This window comes from Cyrtonyx montezumae, unplaced genomic scaffold (genome assembly GCF_038088225.1).
Source record: "Cyrtonyx montezumae isolate F1298 unplaced genomic scaffold, pur_monq_1.0 scaffold_3, whole genome shotgun sequence".
Taxonomy (NCBI): Eukaryota; Metazoa; Chordata; class Aves; order Galliformes; family Odontophoridae; genus Cyrtonyx; species Cyrtonyx montezumae.
In genome coordinates, this window is record NW_027072034.1 from 97,347,967 (window position 1) to 97,369,591 (window position 21,625).

At 40.8% G+C, this 21,625-nt stretch overlaps 1 protein-coding gene across 1 annotated transcript; it reads right to left on the reverse strand.

The window, feature by feature from the left end:
• Positions 1–8,672: 8,672 nt before the first annotated feature.
• On the reverse strand, positions 8,673–21,305 carry GOLT1B (golgi transport 1B). The gene is made up of 5 exons (XM_065742496.1): positions 21,187–21,305; positions 17,330–17,421; positions 15,572–15,750; positions 12,596–12,677; positions 8,673–11,220 (listed from the first exon to the last, which is right to left on the reverse strand). Exons 1-5 carry the CDS (start codon positions 21,209–21,211, stop codon positions 11,182–11,184), a joined length of 417 nt encoding a protein of 138 aa, XP_065598568.1. The 5' UTR covers positions 21,212–21,305; the 3' UTR covers positions 8,673–11,181.
• Positions 21,306–21,625: the final 320 nt, after the last annotated feature.

A 21,625-nucleotide genomic window follows, 5' to 3' on the forward strand; every position in this document is an offset into this window, starting at 1 on the left:
GGGAGGGAGGCGCGCGCGGCGGCGGGCGCTGGAGCGCGGCGAGGGACCTCGGCCGCCCCGCCTCGCCGCGCTGCCTGCGCCCCAGGCGCGCACACCTCCCGGCCGCCGCGCCCGGCCCGGCCCTGAGGCGTTCACCGAGAGCCGGCAGCCCAGCGCTGGGATGGACGCGCGCGCCGAGGGCAGCGCCGTCGTTGTGTCTCGTCTCCCTTAGCAAGCATTGAGAAACTCGCGCCCTGAGTCATTTCCTCCCGCTCGACACCGAGCACCTCGCAGCCGGCACCGCGCGGCTGCTCCCTCGGCCTTCCGCTTCCCACCCCGCCGTGCTTGCAGCCACGCGGCCTCCTCCTGCTGCCCTGTGCCTGCCTACAGCCGCCCATCTTACAGCTGGACCACCGGCGCTGCCCTTTCTGCTCGGGCACCCGCCAGCAGCTGCGGGCAGGGCAACGAATGGCAGAGGCCGGCGGGGGCACCTGTACTACGGGGGGGCTTAGAGAGAAAACCCCAGCATAACGTTCACAGTGTGCTTCCTTTCATCTCTACTGATCTTGCAGTTATGTCTTGTCATCCCTTGCTGTTTTCATAAACGATTTCTCCCTCTGATCTGCCTGAGAGTAGCTGCAGAATGCTGTTCCATTGCAGCTCCGCTGTCAGCAGTGTCAGGTTCCTCCTGGCATGATGTATGGGAATTCTCTCTTGTGTGACGCTGGAGACCGGTTATAGAAACAGCAGTAGATCTCGTATCTGACACTTTTCAGCCAAGTAAGAAAGCGCCATTCAACAGAATTGCCAACATTTGCATCCCAAAGAAACACGGGTAAATGATGCCACCTGAAATAAAAGCTCATGGGAACAGTGATGGCTGTTCAGGAGAGAAAAATGGAATAAAAGAGGCGAGGCAGAAAGGTGAAGCAGTAAGGAGACATCAAACAGATGCATATCATTCAGAGGAGGGCCACAAAAATGACCCAAGGGATGGCACATGTCCCCCACGAGGACAGGCTGAAAGAGCTGTGGCTGTTCAGCCTGGAGAACAGAAGGCTGTGGGGAGACCTTTCAGTATCTCAGGGAAGGCTGTAAGAGTAGAAGGGAACAGACTTTACAGCAGGGTGTGTTGGAATAGGACAAGGGAAATGATTTCAAGCTAAAAGAGGGGAGATTTGGACTGGATATAACAAAAAAGCTTTACACATTAAGGACAATGAAGCACTGGCGTAAGTTGACCAGAGAAGTGGTGGTTCTCCCATCCATGGAGTCGCTCAAAGTCAGACTGGAGGAGGCTCTGAGCAACCTGATTTTGCTGTGGGTGCCCCTGTTCTATGCAGGGGAGTTGGTCTGGATGGCCTTTGAAAGTCCCCTCCAACTCAAACAATTCTATCATTCTGTGATAACTGCAGTTCAGCGCTCATCAGGCAATTGAATCCATTCACCACCAGTTATCTTCAGATTCTGAGCACAGTGTAGGAACAGCAATTCTGTGACAGGACAAAGGTGCATGTAATCCAGTATGCTGCTTCTGGGTGATGCACAGGATCAAGGCCTACAGAAGCCACACTAACAGAATGGGCATCTAGGGGTATTTCCTGATATGCTCCTAGCCTCAAGCTGTTTGTGCCACAGCAGTGTCCTGAAAGATGTGTTCATGCTTAGTGGTTGCACATGGGTTTTCCTTCTGTTGATTTATCCATTTTTCTTTGAACACGTGTAAATTCTGGTATCTACAAAGTTAATGAGCTTCACAGCTTAGCTCTGTTCTGTGGAAAAATACCTCATACTGCTTAGTTTTCAGCTACCCTCTGGAAAATTTCACATGATGGTCCCTTCTGATATTGTCAAAAATACTATCAACAGAAAATAAGCTGGAAATATTCATTTCCTCTTTGCCATTTGTGATTTTATAGACTGCCCTCGAATCCACTGTCAGTCATCTCTTTTTCCAAATAAAGTGTTCCAATCTTCTTAGCCTTAAGAGTAATTACATGCCTTTGCTCGTTCTTTAGCTTGGGCATATGAACTACACACAAACTGAAATTGCAGGTCATCAGGTTTCATCTTCATGTTTTCCTGTTTCTTTTCCTAATAATGCCTGATGTTCTATTTCCTAATTTCCTGTTCCTGAGCACTGAGCTGAACTGACATTTTTACAAAACAATTCTAAGGTCATTCATAACCCATATTTCTTTAAAGTTGCCCAGAGATGTGGTTGATGCCCTGTCCCTGGAGACTTTCAGGGCAAGGCTGGATGAGGCCCTGGGTAACCGGATCTAGCTGTGGTGTCCCTGTTCATTGCAGGGGAGTGGGACTATGTGACCTTTAAAGGTCCCTTCCAACTCTAAGGATTCTATGATTCTGTGATATTTACAGTCATAGTTACTTGCTATTTTGACATACCTATACTCAGTTCCAGAAAATCCTTCTGTATCTCTTTGAGAATACATTTAGTTTTGTCGAACTCTTTAAGACTATTATCCTGAAGGATTTATCAGCAAACTTTGTCTCTTCTCTATTTGACTCCATTTCCCTTTTTATAAATTCAACCACTGATACCTCTACTGTCTGCATGATCATGGAATCCTTTGAATTACTGGTCTAGCAGGAGGTTAGGATTTCCTTTTACACAAGTCACACTGAGTTTGCCTTTCAGTATGTATTTACACAAGTCATGCTGAGTTTGCCCTTCGATGTGTATTTATCCAAACGTCTTTTTCCATCCCTTATTACAATTTCTACAGTGTCTCCAGAATATAAAGGGAAAGAAGAAATGTTATCTGAGCTGCAGACAGTGTTTGCTACTGCAAAGTCAAAACATCAAATTCCTAAGACTGTATGCTAAAAAAGCGTTATTTTTATTTATATTTGAGACGGCCCTGAACTGAACTGAAATAAAAATCAGAAAAAATGAGACCAAAACACTGAGAAGCTACACAGCTTCCCTCAAACACTGACTGAGGACATTGTTCATTTCTATGCTAGATGTTCCATTAATGCAAAGCATTGTGTGAATGCTTGACAGCGTTGTTAAACTTTAGAAGTTTCAACGAATAAGTTGTTCATAGCTATGAGAGAATTCAATAATTTATATGCTTTCATTCCAAAGAGTTTTCACAAGTTCTAGACATGCACAAGGTGAACATGAGCTATGACACCTGGGTCCCTAGGGGCAGATGATGTTTGTAGAACAGCTACAAAACCCTGCAATTAGTACATCCCATTCATTTCGCTGGTGGGTAGATGAGCACAGCATTCCTTCTGTTTGCTTTGGGCTCGTGAGTAGATTTTTTTTTTTTTTTTTTTTTTGCAGATGACCAAGGGGGTTTCACTCATGAACATTATTTAAATGAGAACCGAATAAACTCACATTTTAGACACAGAAATATGAGGAACTACTGTCTGGAAAATGAAAAAGCTTTATAAAAATCAAATGGGCAAATTTAAAAGAGGCTGCTTGTGTAATTGATTAGCTCTATAAGGAATGAAGGGCATAAACCCATAGATTAATACATTCACAAACGTTTCCTTTTATAACCCTGGTCTGCCTGAAGAAGGTAAGGTGAAGATGGGTAGAAATGGTGTTTTTCATTCAACAAAAATATGGGATTCTGTGGTGTTTGTTTTTCCTTTTGAAATGGAACAAGAAGAAAAGATTTCAACATTTTCTTTGGTAAAGTGTGGGCAAATTCTTATCCAATTAAAAGATATAATTTTGACAAACTTGTTTCAATTTTATTTTGAATTTGTAATGTTTATTTATGTAATTATTTATTTTTGGCAATATAAACCCTTTTGGAATGTGTTCCAAAGTTGTTTGGATACCAAAATGCATCACCTTCAAAAATACCAGAATGATATGTTTCAATCTTTCTAAATACTTTTCTTCTGCTTAGCTTTTCTAATAAAGCTCAGCCTTCCTTAGTTTCTGTAGTTTCAGGAAAGTCCCTCTGCTACTCCTCACTCCTTCCCCAGAAATAATCTTCCATATGTGTCAGGGGAAAATGTGTGGCTAATTCCAGTCATACAGTTTAAGCCATTAAGAAGTAAGCAAGTAACTGCAGGACACAGTTTCAGTATAGCTGCCTCACAGGACTGGAAGTATGGTTCTGGAAAGCTTTTAAAATTCTGAAGTAACTGAGAGAAAGACAAATCTCTCAATGTGAATAAGGATGGTGTTGCAGAAGTTTCCTAGCAGAAAACAATCATTTATTACACAAATTGTGTGTGTGCGCATGTGAGTGTTTTTATATATACAAGATAGAGTAAAAATTTTTGTTGGTTGAATTATGTAGGTTTGCCAGAAGTAATGCCTCCTATTTATTTCTATGGATGATACACTAGATACAAAGAGCACAATAAAACTGTTTGATAGAGTAAATCCTCAACTATAAGGTGTTATTTTTCAACATAGCCACCACCATTAGCTATGCATTTTTGACAGTGATGAACAAGAGCTCTTCATTTTGTGATATGAAAGTTGTGCATGGCCATCCAGAAAGTGTCTTCCCTTTGACGTTCCTGTCACTGCTGAAATGCATCACCGACTTTCTCACTGTGTTCACAGCTGCTGTTTGGTCTCCCTAATTGTTCAGTGTCAGTGAATGTCAGTGAGTGCTGTTTTTGGCACATGGAAGAATTCAGTGCCACGCCTTTGCTTCACACACACTTCCATGTCAGATGTCTTTCTTTCAGGCTGCACCTCTGCTGCCGTTTTTCACCTGGCAACAAAACGTAGTGGGATATTGGTGGGGAGGTTCAACTTCCACTGCCATACCACCAACATCTGCTTCTGACATCATGGGACAACATAATAAAATAGGAGGCATTACTTTCAGAGCAGCCATTGTATTTTAGAAGACAGGTTGTTTTGTACCTTGGATGTACAGTTCAGTGTAATCTGCAGAGATCTGTTTGTAGTAGCACCTTTCCCCAGTGCTTGCTTCCTCGCGCCTGTCCTCATGCCGTTCTGCCACCTCTTCGGATGCACAAACTTGACTGTGTGTGGGCTGTGATGTAAAATGGATTACTGAGGTAATCTGGGTTTAAAAAGTCCCTGATAAAAAGCAGAGGAGGAGGAAGTAATTGCTGCAGATGCTGAAAGGTGGGCAGCGCTTAAGCTGGCATCACAGTAGAGGACTGCAGATTGCACAATCACATTTGAAGAAAGAAACATTTAAAAACATGAAAGAAGATGAAGGGGAACATGGAAATGGAGCACCTGACAGCCAGGAGAGTGCCAAGAAAAAGTCTGAAGGGGAAAGGTTTTTATGTGCAAGGGTAATAGAAGTTGGGAATAAACATGATGCCTCCTGCTGCTTCGTTCCCACCCAGTAGGGAACAGCATTTTTACACAATAAGCACTTTGTGAGCTTGTCACTTATTTCTGCCCTGAGAGGCAAGAAAAACAACCCAAGAGTTAATCAGGAACAGAGTTTGTTTCCCTTCCTGCCCCTCCTCACAGCCTCCTCTGGAGCACAAGTCTTATGAGGAGCGGCTGAGGGAGCTGGGATTGTTTAATCTGGAGAAGAGGAGGCTCAGAGGAGACCTTATTGCACTCTACCACTTCCTGAAGGGGGGTTGTGGTGAGGAGGGGGTGGGCCTCTTCTCCCAGATAACTAATGATAGGACGAGAGGGAATGGCCACAAGTTGCACCGGGGAAGATTTAGATTAGACCTGAGGAAGCATTTCTTTTCTGAAAGAGTGGTCAGGCACTGGAATGGCCTGCCTAGGGAGGTGGTTGAGGCACCGTCCCTAGCGCTGTTCAAGAAGCGTTTAGATGAGGTGCTAAGGGATTTGATTTAGTAGTTGGGTAGGGATAGTGATAGGAGGATGGTTGGACTAGATGATCTTGTAGGTCCTTTCCAACCTGATGTATCTATGAATCTATGAATCTCCACGGCCGTGGTGACGGTGCAGGTCCCTCCTGCCTCTTCTGGAAGGTTCCAAGCAGCCTGTCTCATCTGCTGCCTGCCACCTGGATCTGCTGGCTGAGGCCAGCATCCTCTGCATCTCGGAAGAGAAAATGTCCGCAGTGCTGGTGGACTGAAGGCTTCACAGAGACTTTTTGGTGAAGGTTAGGTGGCAGAAAGCATGCTGCGGGAGCAGCTGCAGGCCGTGCAGCAGGGCAGAGCTTGACCAGCTGCACTGAGTGCTTCCTTACCAGGTGTTTCCAGGGCATTTGTCAAAACTGATCCATTCTTCCACCTTTTCAGGGAAGGGAGATGATTCCTTGTCAGCCCATGTTCCCCTATCTGAGGTAATTCTGAAGGTGCTGTAACTGCTGGGTTGCTTCTTCCCCTGCCACAGCTGCTGGGAGAGATGGAAGAGGGGAAACAGAGCTATTGTCCTTTCATTCTGGGAGGTTAGGAAAGAAAGGAGGCAGCAATTATAATCGTTCACATACACCTTGGTAGTTCACCATAAATGCCAGCGAGCCAGGCCACTTGGAAGACTCAGCAGTTCCTGCTTTTCCTGATACTAGAGGGACAGGGTTAAGGGATTTTACAAGGCTGCCTTTGATAAACTGCAGAACCTGGGCATTCAATTCTTGCTGCTTGTATGCTGAAACTTGTCTTGGTTTCCCCCGAGAGACCTGGATGCCTCTGTCCCACATATATGGGTGCAACTGCAGCTCTCCTGTTTCCAGGTTCAGCTGGTAGTGAGGCATGACACATATCCCAGGGAGACATGCATGCACACAACAGTGATATGAGACAGCAGCGTACCCGCATGGCCAAGAATGTTAATGGTATCTTGGGATGCATTGAAAATACCGTGACCAGAAGGTGAAGGAGGCAATCCTCCCACTCTACAATACTGCTAAGGCCACATCTGGAGTACTGCAACCAGTTTTGGGCTCCCCACTTAAAGAAAGCCAGGGGACTACTGGGGAGAATCCAGTGGAGAGACACAAAGCCAATGAGGGGCCTGGAGCATCTCCTTATGAGGAAAGGCTGGGAGACCTGTACTTTTAAAGACACACCTAATGAGGTGGGGGAAGGCATACATAATTGTTTTTGATGAAAACTGCCTTCTACATTAAAGCAATATAAACAGTAAATCTCACTTTCTCTGATGTTAGAGGAAGAGCTATAGAGTGACTGGAGAAAAGAAGATGGTGAGGTATTGTCCCAAGTTGAAAGCTGACTCTCCTCATCCTCAAATTTCAGCATGACTGCTTCGAATGCTGCCAGCTGAGACACAGGCCGGCTCCACACGTTTCGCAGCGAGTGCCTCTCTGTAAAAAGTTCAGCACTCATTTGTTGGTTTAAAACTACAAGGCAGTTCACCAGCGTAAATGCCAGTTGTCAGAGATCCTCCCACCGGAGGACACGGGAAACCGGACAAACATTTCCAACGCTGAAGTGCTGCAGAGGAGCGCTGCCCGGCGTTTCTCTTCCTCGCAGCTCCCCCTGGCGGCAGCCGCTCACACTGCTTTCAGCAAACACTTCCAGGCGAGCAGGTAAACTAGGTGCTAATGACGGCTGGCATTAATTAAGCAAACCAGAAAGGTGGCAGCTAGAATCGCACGTACACTGAAGTTAGCTTGAAACGTGAGAAGGAATTCGTTTTAAAGTAATCCAATAAAGTCTCCCCTTGTGACGTCTACTGCAGAGATGTCTTTTTTATAACCTTGCTGACAGTCTCTTAAGATAGCGGTACCATATTGTGAGCAATAACAATGTCAAAGTATTCTTGATTAATTAATGGCTACTGTTCTCTGAAACTAACTGGCCATGAACTATACACAGTTTAGATTATATCTCTCACAGTTTAACAGATACAACTAAGTGTGCCTTGAATATAAATATTTTTTCCTTTAAAACCAGGAAGCATTATCTCTTAGGATTTCTAAGGATACAAATAATGTTACCAAAGTTAGTAGAAACGCTACAACTTCAGTCAAATTAAGTTTTTAGGGCATTACTTTGTACTTAGAACAAAAATACCTCAACAACAAATTTAAATTCCCGCTTTGGCATTCTTCTACTCTATGAAATGCATCAGTGCAAAATAACAAGTCTGCATACAAGGCACTCTGTGATATTGAGTAGTCACGCTCACATCCTTGAATTAAACTGAAAGTAGAGGGAGCAGAACCTGCTCTAAGTTCCAGATGTGCTTTTTTTCCTCCTAAACTTTCACTTGCTTCCTGTCCTCTGGTATGAAGAGGGCGTGGTAGTTTAACAATTTTCCACCTAATTGTGATTTCTACGTTGTGATGTTTGAAGCTAGAACACGAATAACAAGCTGAGACCATGACTCCAGCTGTAGCTCTTGCCTTCAGAAACATATTTTTACCGAAGTACTATAGTTCAGGTGCTCGGAATTATACAGTAGTGAGGCACAAAGCAAAGGAAAGCATCATTCACTGCAATTGAGAAGGTCCCATTCACCTGGCAGTTCCGCATTGCAAGCAGGATTGCTCCTGGGATCCAGCAGCACTCTACTATGTGCAGAAAGATGCCTGTAAGGGCAAGAGGCAGATGCTTATATTAAAAAAATAAAAAATAAAAATGCTTATTGTCAGAGGCAACTTTTTAATTTAAGATTAATTGAAGACTATTCGCTATGCGAGTAACATCACCATAAGACAGCAAAGCATGTAGTCCTTAACCTTTGGAAAAGAAAACCTGTCAAAACATTTTCTCAGAATTCAAGTGTAAAGAGACACAAAGACAAATTATAGAAAAAGGTACCCATTTATTCAAGATATGACAAGTGTATTTACAGTATCCATTTGCTCAGAATGAAACCCATCCTTACAATTTTTTTTAAGCAGCAATTATAAATTACATTTAAAAGGGGAAATGTTCCAAACGTGTTTCTGTTAAGAGATTTTTTTTTTTTTTTTTACAACAGAAACATTTAAGGCTAAGTAGTTTTAGACCATTGCTGCCACCCACAATTATGTTGGCAAAACCATCTAAAAGACAACATTACATTGAGGGATTAAGACTGTGAAACTCAGCATACCCTTTTGTTCCCTCACATACATTTCACAAGTTTATATCTGACAACAATTGACTTCTGATTTAAAACAAAGAATTAAACAGAAGCAAGATGAACTGCCTACAACTCAGTTTCAGAGGGCTAAAAGATAATATACAGTAATGCATTGCCTGAAAGATGCCAGATTTCTTGTCAATGAAAATACTACAGCTTACCAAGCTATTTGCTTTCAGTTAGAGTTCCAGTCACATGGTGTAATCCACCTGTCCCATCAGATTACTTTTCAAAAGACAAGAAAAATCTTCAGGTAGCTGACTTGTAATGTAAATGATGAACACTGCTTTAAACAGCACTTGATTCCCACAGTACAGACTACTGCTCTACCAAAGCAAACATGATGAGTTTGCTGAACAGCTGTAGTGTTATTTCTAGTCATTTAACACACAACAGTTCTGCAGGAACAGTTAAAAATTGGTTCATCTGTTGAGGTAGAAGCCACAAGTCACATTTAGTCCATATGTAACACATGCTATCAGGCAAATATAGTCAACCTTTTCATATAAACATTTAAGAAAACTCTGATGTGTTTTCTCAGATACTGTTCGCTCTTAACTGCCACGGAATTTTTCTTCCACTGAATCATTTTGTGCCTGCTTGAGAAGGAAGCTAATTAAATATGGGAGTTCGAAAGACTATGTTGCAGCCACTAATGCAGTTACAGTGAAAAAACACTCATGCCTTATACAAATAGCTTTGTAGCAACTTCCAAAACAGTACCCAAGAATTCTTCTTAAAAGATGTTTGGAAAAAATACCAATTTTAACTGCATAATAATAAAATCAGTCATTAGGCCTTTAAGACTACACAGCTACTTGAAATACTATCACTGCATTTCAGTAAGTTTTTAGGATTGCATTTGAAGGGAAAAAGAACATCAAAAAATCCCCAAGACCTTCACAAATACAATTTTCTTGATCACTTTTGTTAGATATCTATAGTTATATCTATTGAAAGTACACAATGCTTAACATTCCAAGAGCAGCAGAAACGTCACCTTTGCATTAGTAGGGGACATACATTCCAGGCAACAGCTAAGTCGTTGTTACGATTGATACAAGTTTTGAGTTATCTGAAGATAATCCAAGGATCAAGTTAAGTAACACTGAGATTGGCACTTGATCGTTAATTAGCCCATTTACTAAATTTGCTCCCCACAGACTCACATACACAGGGTTTCACTTTTCATTTTATTATTGTAAAAAATAAACGTCAACTCGTAGTTCCAGAATAAACAAAAACCTTAGCTTCAAACCATTTTAAAAACAAAGGTTCATATTTTAATAAGATGCTTTTCACAAGATCCATGTCAGCACCGTAACCAAGTGCTTTTTTTTTTTTTAACCGGACATATTTCAAGGTTTTCATGTTAGTGAGAAGGGGTTACATTCTCACCTGGGTGCCGACATAACACGACTCAAGAAGAACAAACTGGAAGGAGTGTAAGTCAGTTTCTAGAGTTCCCTGTTGAACTCTACATGTTTGGAGCCAATATTTAAGACTGAAGTTATTGAAGACTGACCTTCTGCTTATTCCAAAATAGAAGGCAAATACAATCAACTTACATTTGGCTTTGAAACATTATCTTAATGTTTTATTTCAACCACATATTTACAAAAAAAATGTATACAATAGAAGTGTAGGGCTTCCTTTTTAGTCATAATATACTTTAAGATGAATAGTCATCTCAACTTTCATGCAAAGGTGTATCTCTTGTTACACAAGAAGCTTTCTGTATTTTATTTGTTTTGGTTTGTTTGTTTTGCACTCCGAGGGTAACAAGAAGAAGGTTGAGTAAGTTGGAGTGACCTTAAAAATGGAGGCCTGTCTGCTCTACTGCACCTTCACAATAAGGAGGTAAAGCACAGGCACCTTTAAATCCAGAAGGGTTCGTTGCCTTTTTCAAACCCACCAAATACAGTCTTGAGCAGTTGTAATGTGAATTGTTCCGTGACTTTCACCTCTTCAGTTTACCTCCTGAACTCTGGAGTTACTTTTCCTAGAAGCATACTTGCTGAGCTTCTAACGTATATTGTCGACTATACATTTTAATTTAAACTGTTATGTAAAGAATGTTACAAGCCTTTCCTTTGTACACAACTTAATCTTTGTGCTGAGTATTCTTCAAAAGGATTTTATAAATAATACAATAAGTTTAGAATCAGTCTTCTGCCCTCTTGTCATTATACCATGTTGTTGCTTTCTCCAACTTTATCTACAAGCTGTAAAAAAAAAAAGAAACAAAAAGTTTTAAGCTACATTACATTTACGTAAAATGTAACTGGTCTCAAATGCAACTTGCAGTTTGCACAGTTGGTATGTGACTGAAAATGAGTAGTACTCACCAAGGTTTCATGATTTAAGTTTGTGAAATTAAGTATCTTACATTGCAACTGTGTTTCTACATGACATGTTTTCTCATATAAGACGTTAACAGTGCAACATGAAGATGCAAGAGAATGAAAAAAGAAACAGAAGAATACACTGCTAGCTTAATGATTAAAACAAAACAATGCGGTATCAGCCACACATGCATTAGTAGACCAAGTAAGATATTTCAACTGACCATTACTGTGGATTCTCTTCTGAGCCTACGTAGGCTTTGAATAAAACATTAACAATTATCTTTTTAAAACAAGATTTTACCCCATTATGATCAAATTAAATGCGAGAAGATCAATTGACAAGTAAAACATTCAATTGATCATGAATTATGAGCCAGAACTTGGCCTAAGCTGTAAGAGTGGAACAGGTGATCTTAAAAACTGATTTTTTAAAAACAGACTGTATCTTAGTTACGTCCCCTGTTAATTTTTAAGCAGTAGCTATTAAAACAATAGTTTTCAAAACTAGGGTTAAAAACATTTGTGTTAAAATACATACAGGAATTATCACAGTAAAAGCAGTTGACCAAAATACCCTACCTAGATTACCATCTTTCTGGCACCCGTTTACTGTCTTCAAATCCCTGGCTATTTAGTTAAGAAAATGGAAAACTGCATTTGAAGAAGTACAAAGCTTAGTAAATAGCAAGAATCAATCCGTTACAGCAGGCCTGACTAAATACTGTACTTGATGAATGATTATGCATGATGAGAGTTTCTGGATTCACCATGCAAGCTGCAAATTAGCACTGAGCAAACCTCTTTGTTTCTAGAGGTCACTTTTCTTAGATACATCCAGATACTGTACAAAGAAGAAAAATGCCCTTTGCATCTGACAAACAGGAGAAGAGGCACGGAACAGTGGCATGATATTCTGCCTCTGGTCACCTAGAGCCAGCAGTGAGTCAGGAACCAGAACCCTGGTATTCTTAGTCACAATCCTGAGTCACAATCCAGGGCTCTTTCCCCTTCACAAGGCTTAAGGACAGGCAGCTTCTGAAAAGGTGTTTTTTGTTTCTTTTACATTTAAAAGCCTCTCACTGGGAATGAGGGTTATTTGTATGGTACAAAACGTATTCAGCAATACACTCAAATCCATTGTTCTAAAAAGCTGCATCTGATTTACTTCCAATGCATTTCTATTATTGCAAAAGTAATGGAACAGGAAAAACAGCAAAAGACTTAAATTTTATATTAAGTACCAAACACTTACCGAGCTTATACCAGGTAAATTCAAGAGAGAACCAAGGACCGGAACTCTTCTAATAAAGCCAATCACCACAGGAAAGAACCCCCTTTAGGTGAGATAAAAATAGTGCATTAGTTTTTATAAACAAACTATTCTAATGTTGCTCTGAAATGAGGAAACATACAGGAAAGAAATATTTTAAGTTGTTGTAAACATTTTCTTCATAGTTGGCAACACTCACAATCAGTTGTTCAGACAATTAACTAAAGGATGAATAACCAACTTAGTCAACAGAACTGATGTTCCCATCTACTTTCTCAAAATTACCATAAACACTGAGATAAAGACTTTTTAACCTTACAGGAAATACGTTCTTTCAATATCATTCGTCTTCCTATATCCAATGTAAAAACACTTGAAAGGCAATTCTAGGTAATCCCCTTTGAAACCAGATATGGCAACATTTAATTGACTGAAGAAAATTAAGCACATGTTTGTGCACTCACTTAATGGAGAAATACCTGTAAAGTCAGGAATTTGAATAACGAGCCAAGATATGCAGCATTTTATAGCTGGTATGGTCTAACTCCTGCACTGCCAGTTTGTCTCTGCAGCAGGAAAAAGGATTTTCTGTGGCAGTGTCTCAGCTGTCTGAAGTCAACTGCAGCAACTCAGCTGGTGCTGGCATTCTAAGTTCTCTTGCTGAGCTGCACATTTTCCGGCACAGATTAGCACGTAAATCATCCTCTGTCACATTTGACCAGAGGAATTTCACTATTCACCATCCTCTCATTGGAAAAACAATCTGTTGGATAATATCAATAACAGCAAGCTCCACCCCTTCCTCCCACCCTGGATTACCTATGTATTTATTTTTTTTTAAAGACCAGATCCAGATCATTACACTGAACCTATACACTGTGATATAGGGCACACAAACCACTTAAAACAGAATGAAATAACTGGTGTAGCCAAGAATGCAAAATAGTCATTAAAGCTAGGATAGCATCTTCAGCAAGAACTTCGGATATCTTTGATCTGAACAAGGCTCTGACAGCAGTTCAGACTATGAGAGACCATACTGCAATAGCCATCTCCAGGGAATTCAGTTTGAATGTGTAAAGGCAAAGAACTGAACCTCTTATGGGAAACTACTGGTAGAATGTTAAATAAAGAGGGGAAAGATATTCAAGATTTAATCCAGAGTAAAATTACAGCTGTGTTTCTCTCACTACAGTAAAATGTAAATCAAATAAAAGTCTTCGCTATGCTGTTAGCTCTTTAGATCAAGTATTCTTGATCACCAGTATCTAAAACCTTTGTTTTGTGGATAACAGGATCTCTGCAATTTCCTCTACAGCGTGAAAGATGACTTTGTACAAGAAGTCCAACTGTACAAGACAACATTCTACACACAAAAATTCTGACAGAACTATTTTAGTGGTCTAAAAATCAAGAGACTGAATAAAGTATAATACAGTGCAACTGCCACACAAAAAGCTGCCAGAAACATTATGGTTCAAATTAACAAATCTGAAGCAAAACGAAGAGCTTCACTTCAAATAGGAACTAGATAGCACTGTCGCAAGAGATACAGATCTTAACAGGTATTAAGAACTAGGAAAAGTTGTCTAGAGACAATTATGTTAAAAAGATTCATTTGGAATTATTTGTCCTATCAAATTTAGGATAATGACTGCCCTTCTATAATCCTCTCAACATTATTTTACTGTGCTAGCCAGGGCAGACAATAGATAATCCATGAATAACCATACCTGTACTCAGGCACATTTGCTTATAACTCTGGTTGGAAAGATATACTAAACTATTTTGTACTGGCTGATTAAACCTGTGTCACACATCCAAGAAGTGTGAGTGAAAGGATTCAGTTAAATACTATGATATTCAAATCACTTGTAGTGATGTTGAATTGAGCAACACACTGCAAAACAGAAGGAAGCATACACTAAAACTGCAAGATGAATTCTCAGAAATGTGTGCGTTAGGCAAGGTAAGTGCTTTCAGAAAAGTCTTAAAAAGTATTTAAATGTAAGATTAACATACCAAGTGGGAAAAAAGAGCAGCAATGTTTTTAATTTCAGTTAAACTATTATTTATCCAGTAACTGAACACTTGAAAAAAAATATCAGTGGGCCTTGTACTAAATAAATAAGCATTAGATGGAATTTTGTCTTCTACATAGAAGTCTTGGAACCAACAAAAGCCTCCCTTCTTATTTATTAAAACACTTTCAACTTTGTTTTCTGAAGTATGAAACTTCAACCATGAAAATAAGCAGTACGTTGCAACATCCCAGGTTCTTTCACCTTCACACATAATCATAATTTAAATGACATGTTGTAACAGATGCAAAATGTCTGTTGTAACGTATGAAGTATGTAACACCTATGGAAGAAAAATGTTTAAGTCATCTCAGACATCAGTAACCAAAACCAGCATCTCATAGATTCCAACCATGGCACAAGTACAACAAAACTCCAGAGAAGCTACACCTCCTCACTGGGGCTGCCATAAGAATGAAATCTTGAGAAGCTAGGATGTTTGCAAGCACATATTTTGCTTAATTTTTAATTAAAAGAGAACACTTTTCACAGAAGAAGCCAAACAATCAACAACTCAACCAACAAAACCAAGATAATCTAGGCATTCAAGTTTTCTTTTATAAGGAAATACTTGAAACTTAGCACTTGGAACAATTTGATTTCCCAAATATTTTGAAGCTGTACAGTTATTTTGGTAATATACATTATATCTAATCAGTCAGTTTGATATCTGTCTCACAAACATTAGCAAATTTGAGTCCTGGAATAATACAATCCTTTCATCTCTCACAAATGTGATCCAACAACTTTAAACAAAATGGATCAAAACTGAACATTCAGAGAACGTTGTTTGCCCAGTTTGTAATACAGTACACTAAATAAGTACATGCATTCCTTGATACAACAATACAGAAAGCAATTTTGAAACAAGTCTTACCTGAATAATAGGAAGAACCCATAAATTTCTAGAATCATTCCTATTAAAGGCCAACCAATCAGAACTATGAGCACACCACCCAGGAAAAAGCCCGTTGCTTTCATTTTGTGCTTTTGGAAGAAGAACCTAAATGTTCTTTCTAAACCAATAACAAAAGCCAAGCCAGCCACAAACAATACCTAGAAGAGATAAAAACCAAACAAATAAAGAAAACAGCTAAATACATTCCTAAGTTTAGAATGCAAGCACATATTAGTCTACAAAATTAGACTGCATTTTTGCACAACTTATTTTAATATAAAGATCAATAATGAGAGAACTTATTAGTGATTTTAAGAGTCTACCTTTGTGGTCTCTGACAAGCACAATCATGTCAGAAAACCTGGTGACAACAGCTGTCTTTCCTGTAACATAAATACAATCATTACCTGCAGTCACTACTGAAGTTTAGTACCACTAACAGCTAAGATTCCTAGACTCCATAATGGTCATCATCAATAGCTTGTGACGATCATTGCAAAAGCAAAACATGAAAAAAGCTGAAGGGCATTATCAGTTACCTTTCCTGGTTTTGCCTGTGTGACAGACTACTATTCACTAGTTCCAGTACAGGCTGAACATCATCACAGTGGCCCAGACTAGTTAACATTGCTCTGAGTATTCTTTGCAACAGTGTATTACTTCATTCTGTAAGCGTACATCTGGGCAACATCTTTTTGCTGGAAAGAGATTCTCTCTCAGATTTACTCATAATTAACAGATTAAATTCAAGTTCATGTTATTTAAAACAAAAATACAACAAACCACAAAACTACTTCCTTATCACCTTTTCCCCTTTTCTTCTCTGTCATAATTAAGCTTTCCTCTAATGATACAGTAACTTCTCTTGCACTGTCTTTGGTTATCACATAGACTTTCATCATCTCTTCCTACCTACAATCTCATCATTTTCCCTAAGCTGGATCTTGCATTTCCACCTTGTCTTAAAAAGAAGACAACATAAGCACTGTTTTATTCTTTACACTTTCAGTGTGAGTTCACATTCAAAGACTTATAGAATTTCCCTCCAGCAAACCTCAGTATTTGATGCTGCTGCCACAGACCAAAACTGATCAATTTGGACCACAGACTTTTGGTCATCAAAGGGGATGTAGGTCTCTATCAAGCTGTGCTCTCTGGCTGCTGGCAAAGCTGAGGACAGCTGAGGCTGAGCAATATCAGATTAAGAAAACACAATGTTATTTTACTTTCCCTTGGGAATTTTACGTACCAGCCCGACGACTTATTTGCTACCCTGCTTTACCTCAATTAGGTAAAAACTGATTCTCTACTGTGGTGATCTGCTCTTCTAAGCCCAGATCATCAGCAAATCACGCTTCCCTCTATCCTGATAAAGCACAGCAAAATTGTATTTAACAGAATGTACAGAACCCACTGGTATCCAAACAGATCCCTAGCTTTCAGAGACACCTTACAAGATCATAAAAAGAAAGTGTTCATAATAATAGCTAGACTAGAGATCCTATTTGCATCAGCACAACTGTAGGACAAGCTGCTGCCTGTCTGAGGTGAGCTGCTCCATTGTTAATCAGGGAAAATGATTCACTCAGATCATTGAGTAGAACTCCTCCTTTACACTAAGTTACCACAATATCTTTAAAAGCCCAGTTTTCTATTAAAAATATACATATATTTAAGTTTATTCATATACTTAATTTTAAGCAGGGCAGGATTTAAGATCAAAAAGTACACACTTACATTTCCAATAGCAAGAAGAGCTTTGTCAAAGAAGAGTATCATTCCAAAGAAAAGGAAAAACACTCCAAAGCCTGTTAAACCCATTCCAATCTCTGCAAAGAGAAATAAAATTAAATATACTACATAACACGATAACAAAAAAACCTCATGCATAGAAACTGATACAAACTTGAAACATGCAACACACAAAATTTAAATTCATAGTTGAGCTCACAGACTATTTCATGACTACTTAAACATTTCCCTGAATGTACAAATAAAGCTAGTCCTGTATAAACCAGTTGTTTCAATACCAGAAAGAGAGATTTGAAAGCTGCTTATTGTAAAAAAGACCAGTTTAACAATATGCTGAAATTGAATGCAAGAAAAGCATGTATATGTATTTGGGAAACCTCCCTTTTGATTTACTGCTAGCAAGGATGATTTAGGAAACAGGCAATGAATCCCTGTTTTCCATTTGCAACTCTTATCCCATAATGCTTATTGCAAACACTCAAGTACCTCGTCCTCCTGAGACCTCACGTTCCACATTACACGCACAGCAATCCCATTTTCCCAACTTCCGGATTAAATACAACACAGATTAACGCTGTAGGCTCCTGCCATACAACACATGCTGATGGCTGTTAAACATTAGCTTGGATCTCCTGCCAGCTGCCAGTTTTCACAGAACTCATAGATGGTAAGTACCTCTGAGTTCTGCCTGTTGGTAAAGGTTGTTCAAGAAACACTGGATAGGGAAGAGCAGGATGGAAGATTTATTTGTTTGGAAGTGTCAAGCTATGACTAAAACAACCATTTGACAATAGACTCAGAGGCATTTTGAAGAGCATATACAGAAGTACACCACACCTTTAAAATTAAACTTCTATGGCCTTCCTTTGACTCTCACACAGACTGAATATGAGAAATAACAGGAAAAGCAGCAATCTTAGCTGCAAAAGCCTTGACATTTATCCACGCACTCACCATCTTATGCTGGAGAATTTAGAAATCTACAAGCTACATAGGCATAGCTAACAAAAACAGCAGCATTAATACAGTCAGGCTGGCAATCCAGTATACTTTGAAGATCTCAGTATTTTTGCGTGGCCTAACAAATGCAGAGACTTTTACTGCTACCGTTAGCCAAATTATATCTGGAAGAGATTCTGAATGTATTTTATTAGATCTGTGTTGCAATCCAAGCATCAACTTGATCACTGAACATTGCTTGAAGAGCTCAGGAATAAAGGAGCATAACAAGGTCTATTTCAGATGCTTAATTTACAACAACAACAAAGTTCCAAAACAGCTCAGAGTAAAGAGATTTGTTACAGCGACGTTCAGATTCCCTAACTTCTCCTTTCAGCACTGCTGACCTCAGGGTGTTGTCTAACTCTACAGTACTGTCTACCACATTAAAGCTTTTTAAGCACTCTTTATTAAAACCACTACCTAACCCAGAACAATTAACTCACTGCAGACATTTACAGTACTTACTTAAAATAAATTATAGATTAATTGCAAATCACATCTCCACTGAATACGCCAACTAGAACTAACATAGAAATTGGAATCTGCCCCTTCTTCTAGTACTCTTTGCTTTAAAAGAGCAGAAAATCTGTATTCCGGAAGGAAAACACTCCGAGGCAGGATTCCAAAGGAATTACCAGCTGCCAATAAGATAAATATGCTGCCATGGGAAGCGAGTATTCGTTCCTTCTTCAGACAAAGCACAGAGTGGGGTGCAGGCAAGAAACAAGTTTACTCCCAACAGCTGTTGCAATTACTGCTAACACTTCTGTATTCACTTGAAAAACATTTGTAACCACACACTGCCACAGCAGATTCAGTTTCCCTTTAGATGTCAACTATACTCTCTGGTTAGCACAGGGAAAAAAAAATGCCCACAATTCTCATTATCCTAAAGTTACTGCTGAAAGCAGATGAGATACTGGCAACAGAGGGTAGTAGTTATGGACTCATTTCAAGTAGATTTTACGATCCAATTCATACCAGAACTCTTTCCCCCACTCAACCCCCCCCTCCCCCCCCAAAAAAAAAGCCTGCCAAGTTAAGTATGTCTTGCCCTGCCATTTTTTACAGTCTTTGCAAACAAGAAGCTAAGAATCTTTATGAGGGGTGTAGAGGTGTAAACTACTGTTAAAACCATAAAATATATACCACTCAAAGACAACTTTTTTAATGTCTAGAAATGCATATACACATATTAAAAAATAAATATCACATGGCTAGTAGCTATGATGTGCAGAGTACAGAGATCAATGCATTCTCAATATTCCTACGGAAACCCCATGAATTGTGTGAGTACTGCAGCAAAGCATCAAATACTGAGTCTTAAGATAGACTGGTTATGGAAGCTAAGGGAGGACAACTGCATACTCTCTATCTTTTGTATAAAAATGAGAATGCTCTAAAGTCCTTCAGAAGAAATAGACTAATGCAGTTTTTGTGTTATAATTCGGTATTTTTCCAAACAGAAGTTTCCAAATATCTAAAGAAGTATCTTCAGAATTTCAGAAAAATACTGAAATTCAAAAACCTCACTCTGCACCTTATTTTATCTATTACTCTCAACTCTGAATGTTAAGGCCAACAGTCAGTAGAAGTTAGCTCAACGTTCCAGAAAGAAACTAAGACAAGTAAAAATAGTAAACAGACCTTTCTTTCCCAATGAATACTTTGGATGGCACAATCGGGGAATGGGCAAAAGGGAAGCCCACAAGGGTTTAACAGATCACATACCTAAGAATGAGCCCTAAGATTTAATACCCATTCCAGTAACAGAGCACAGCACCTGAATTTCTCAAGAAGTCATTAACCATGTGTCTTGTTATCCTATTTTATTGCCCACTTATACCCTTTGCCTCAATTGGCTCTCCAACGTTTTCAGTGCTCTGCTATCAAGTTCAACTTCTTTTTCCTACAGCTTTCACACTTGCCCTCCTTCAAGCGACACTAAAGCACTTAATGCTCATTTCCTTTTATGATAACTATACTGAGAACGTACCATGCGTGATATGTTAATTAAATAAAACCTAAAGTCCTCCTTTACTTTGCAGTTTCAGTGTCTATGGAACTTCTGATTTCTTTCTGTTTTCCCTTTCAGTACCTCTAACCCCAGTTATTCTTAGTCAGGGAAAGCAAAGTGTCAGGTCCAAGCTGTTTTTTTGCTCACTTCAGACTCAATGCATGGTCCTCACCTTAAAACCCCTTCTATGTTACCTGCAAACACTTAATTCAGTAACAGTTAAAAGAAACAGTAAAGACACTGACATCTATCTACTCAAAACTATTAACGTCTTCACCGAGGCACAGGGGAAAAGACGTCAGCCAACTGCCCCTTTTGGGTACTACTCAGTTTTCATTCATTCCTTCCTTGCCATCACCACCTCACAGCAACACCACTGATGTAAAACACGTCACAGCCCAGTGCCCACCAGAAGATGCTGTCTGTGCCCTGGTAAACTCCCCTCTAAGCTCGTACCGCACTCACTATCAGCGTTACCCAATCAGCACCCCTAGCACCGCTGGCCCCCGAGGTAGAGGCGCATCCACAGCACCCCCGGGGCGCAGCGATGCAGATAGGAGCAGGTGAGCTCTCCCCGAGCCCTTCTCAGAGACTCCCACCGCACTCCCCGGACCCGCCCCTCACCCACACTCCCGAGGCGGGAAGCGCGAACAAAGGACGAAGGCCCGGGCGGGCTGGGGATGCGCGGCCCTACACCGGGATCGTCCAGCCCTCCCGTCAGTGGTTACCGGCGGGCACCCCACGGCCCGGCCGGCCCACGCGGTTTTAACCACCCGTGCGCCCCTCCCACGGCGAGCCAACGGGGTGAGGGCGCGGCGCTCACTCTGCGTGTCCGAGAGGGAGATCATGGTGGCGGCGGGACGACGACGGGAAAGGAGAAAGAGAGGAGCGGTGGGAGCTGGACGACAACGGCCACGTCTTCCGGAAACACGCAGACCCCTTCGCCTCGCCGCCGGCTGAAAGGAGAACGCCGATTGGCGGCCTGACGCCCAATCAGCTGATGTCTTGTTCGCTTGGCAACGCCCCTCCGCTTTCGTTCCGCAGAGCGGGAGGCTCGTAACATCGACGCGGATTGGGGGAGAGGGCGGCACGTGGTAGCCCTCGCACTCACCTCGTAGTAGGCGATTGGCTGAGGGAAGCCGGCAGCGGAAGTAGGGGGCGGAGCTTGGGAGCCGGCGGGCAGGTGGGGGCGCGGGGCGGCCGTGTGGTGCGTGTAGCCGTGTGGGAGCTGGAGGTGGCGGCGGCAGCGGCAGCAGTAGCAG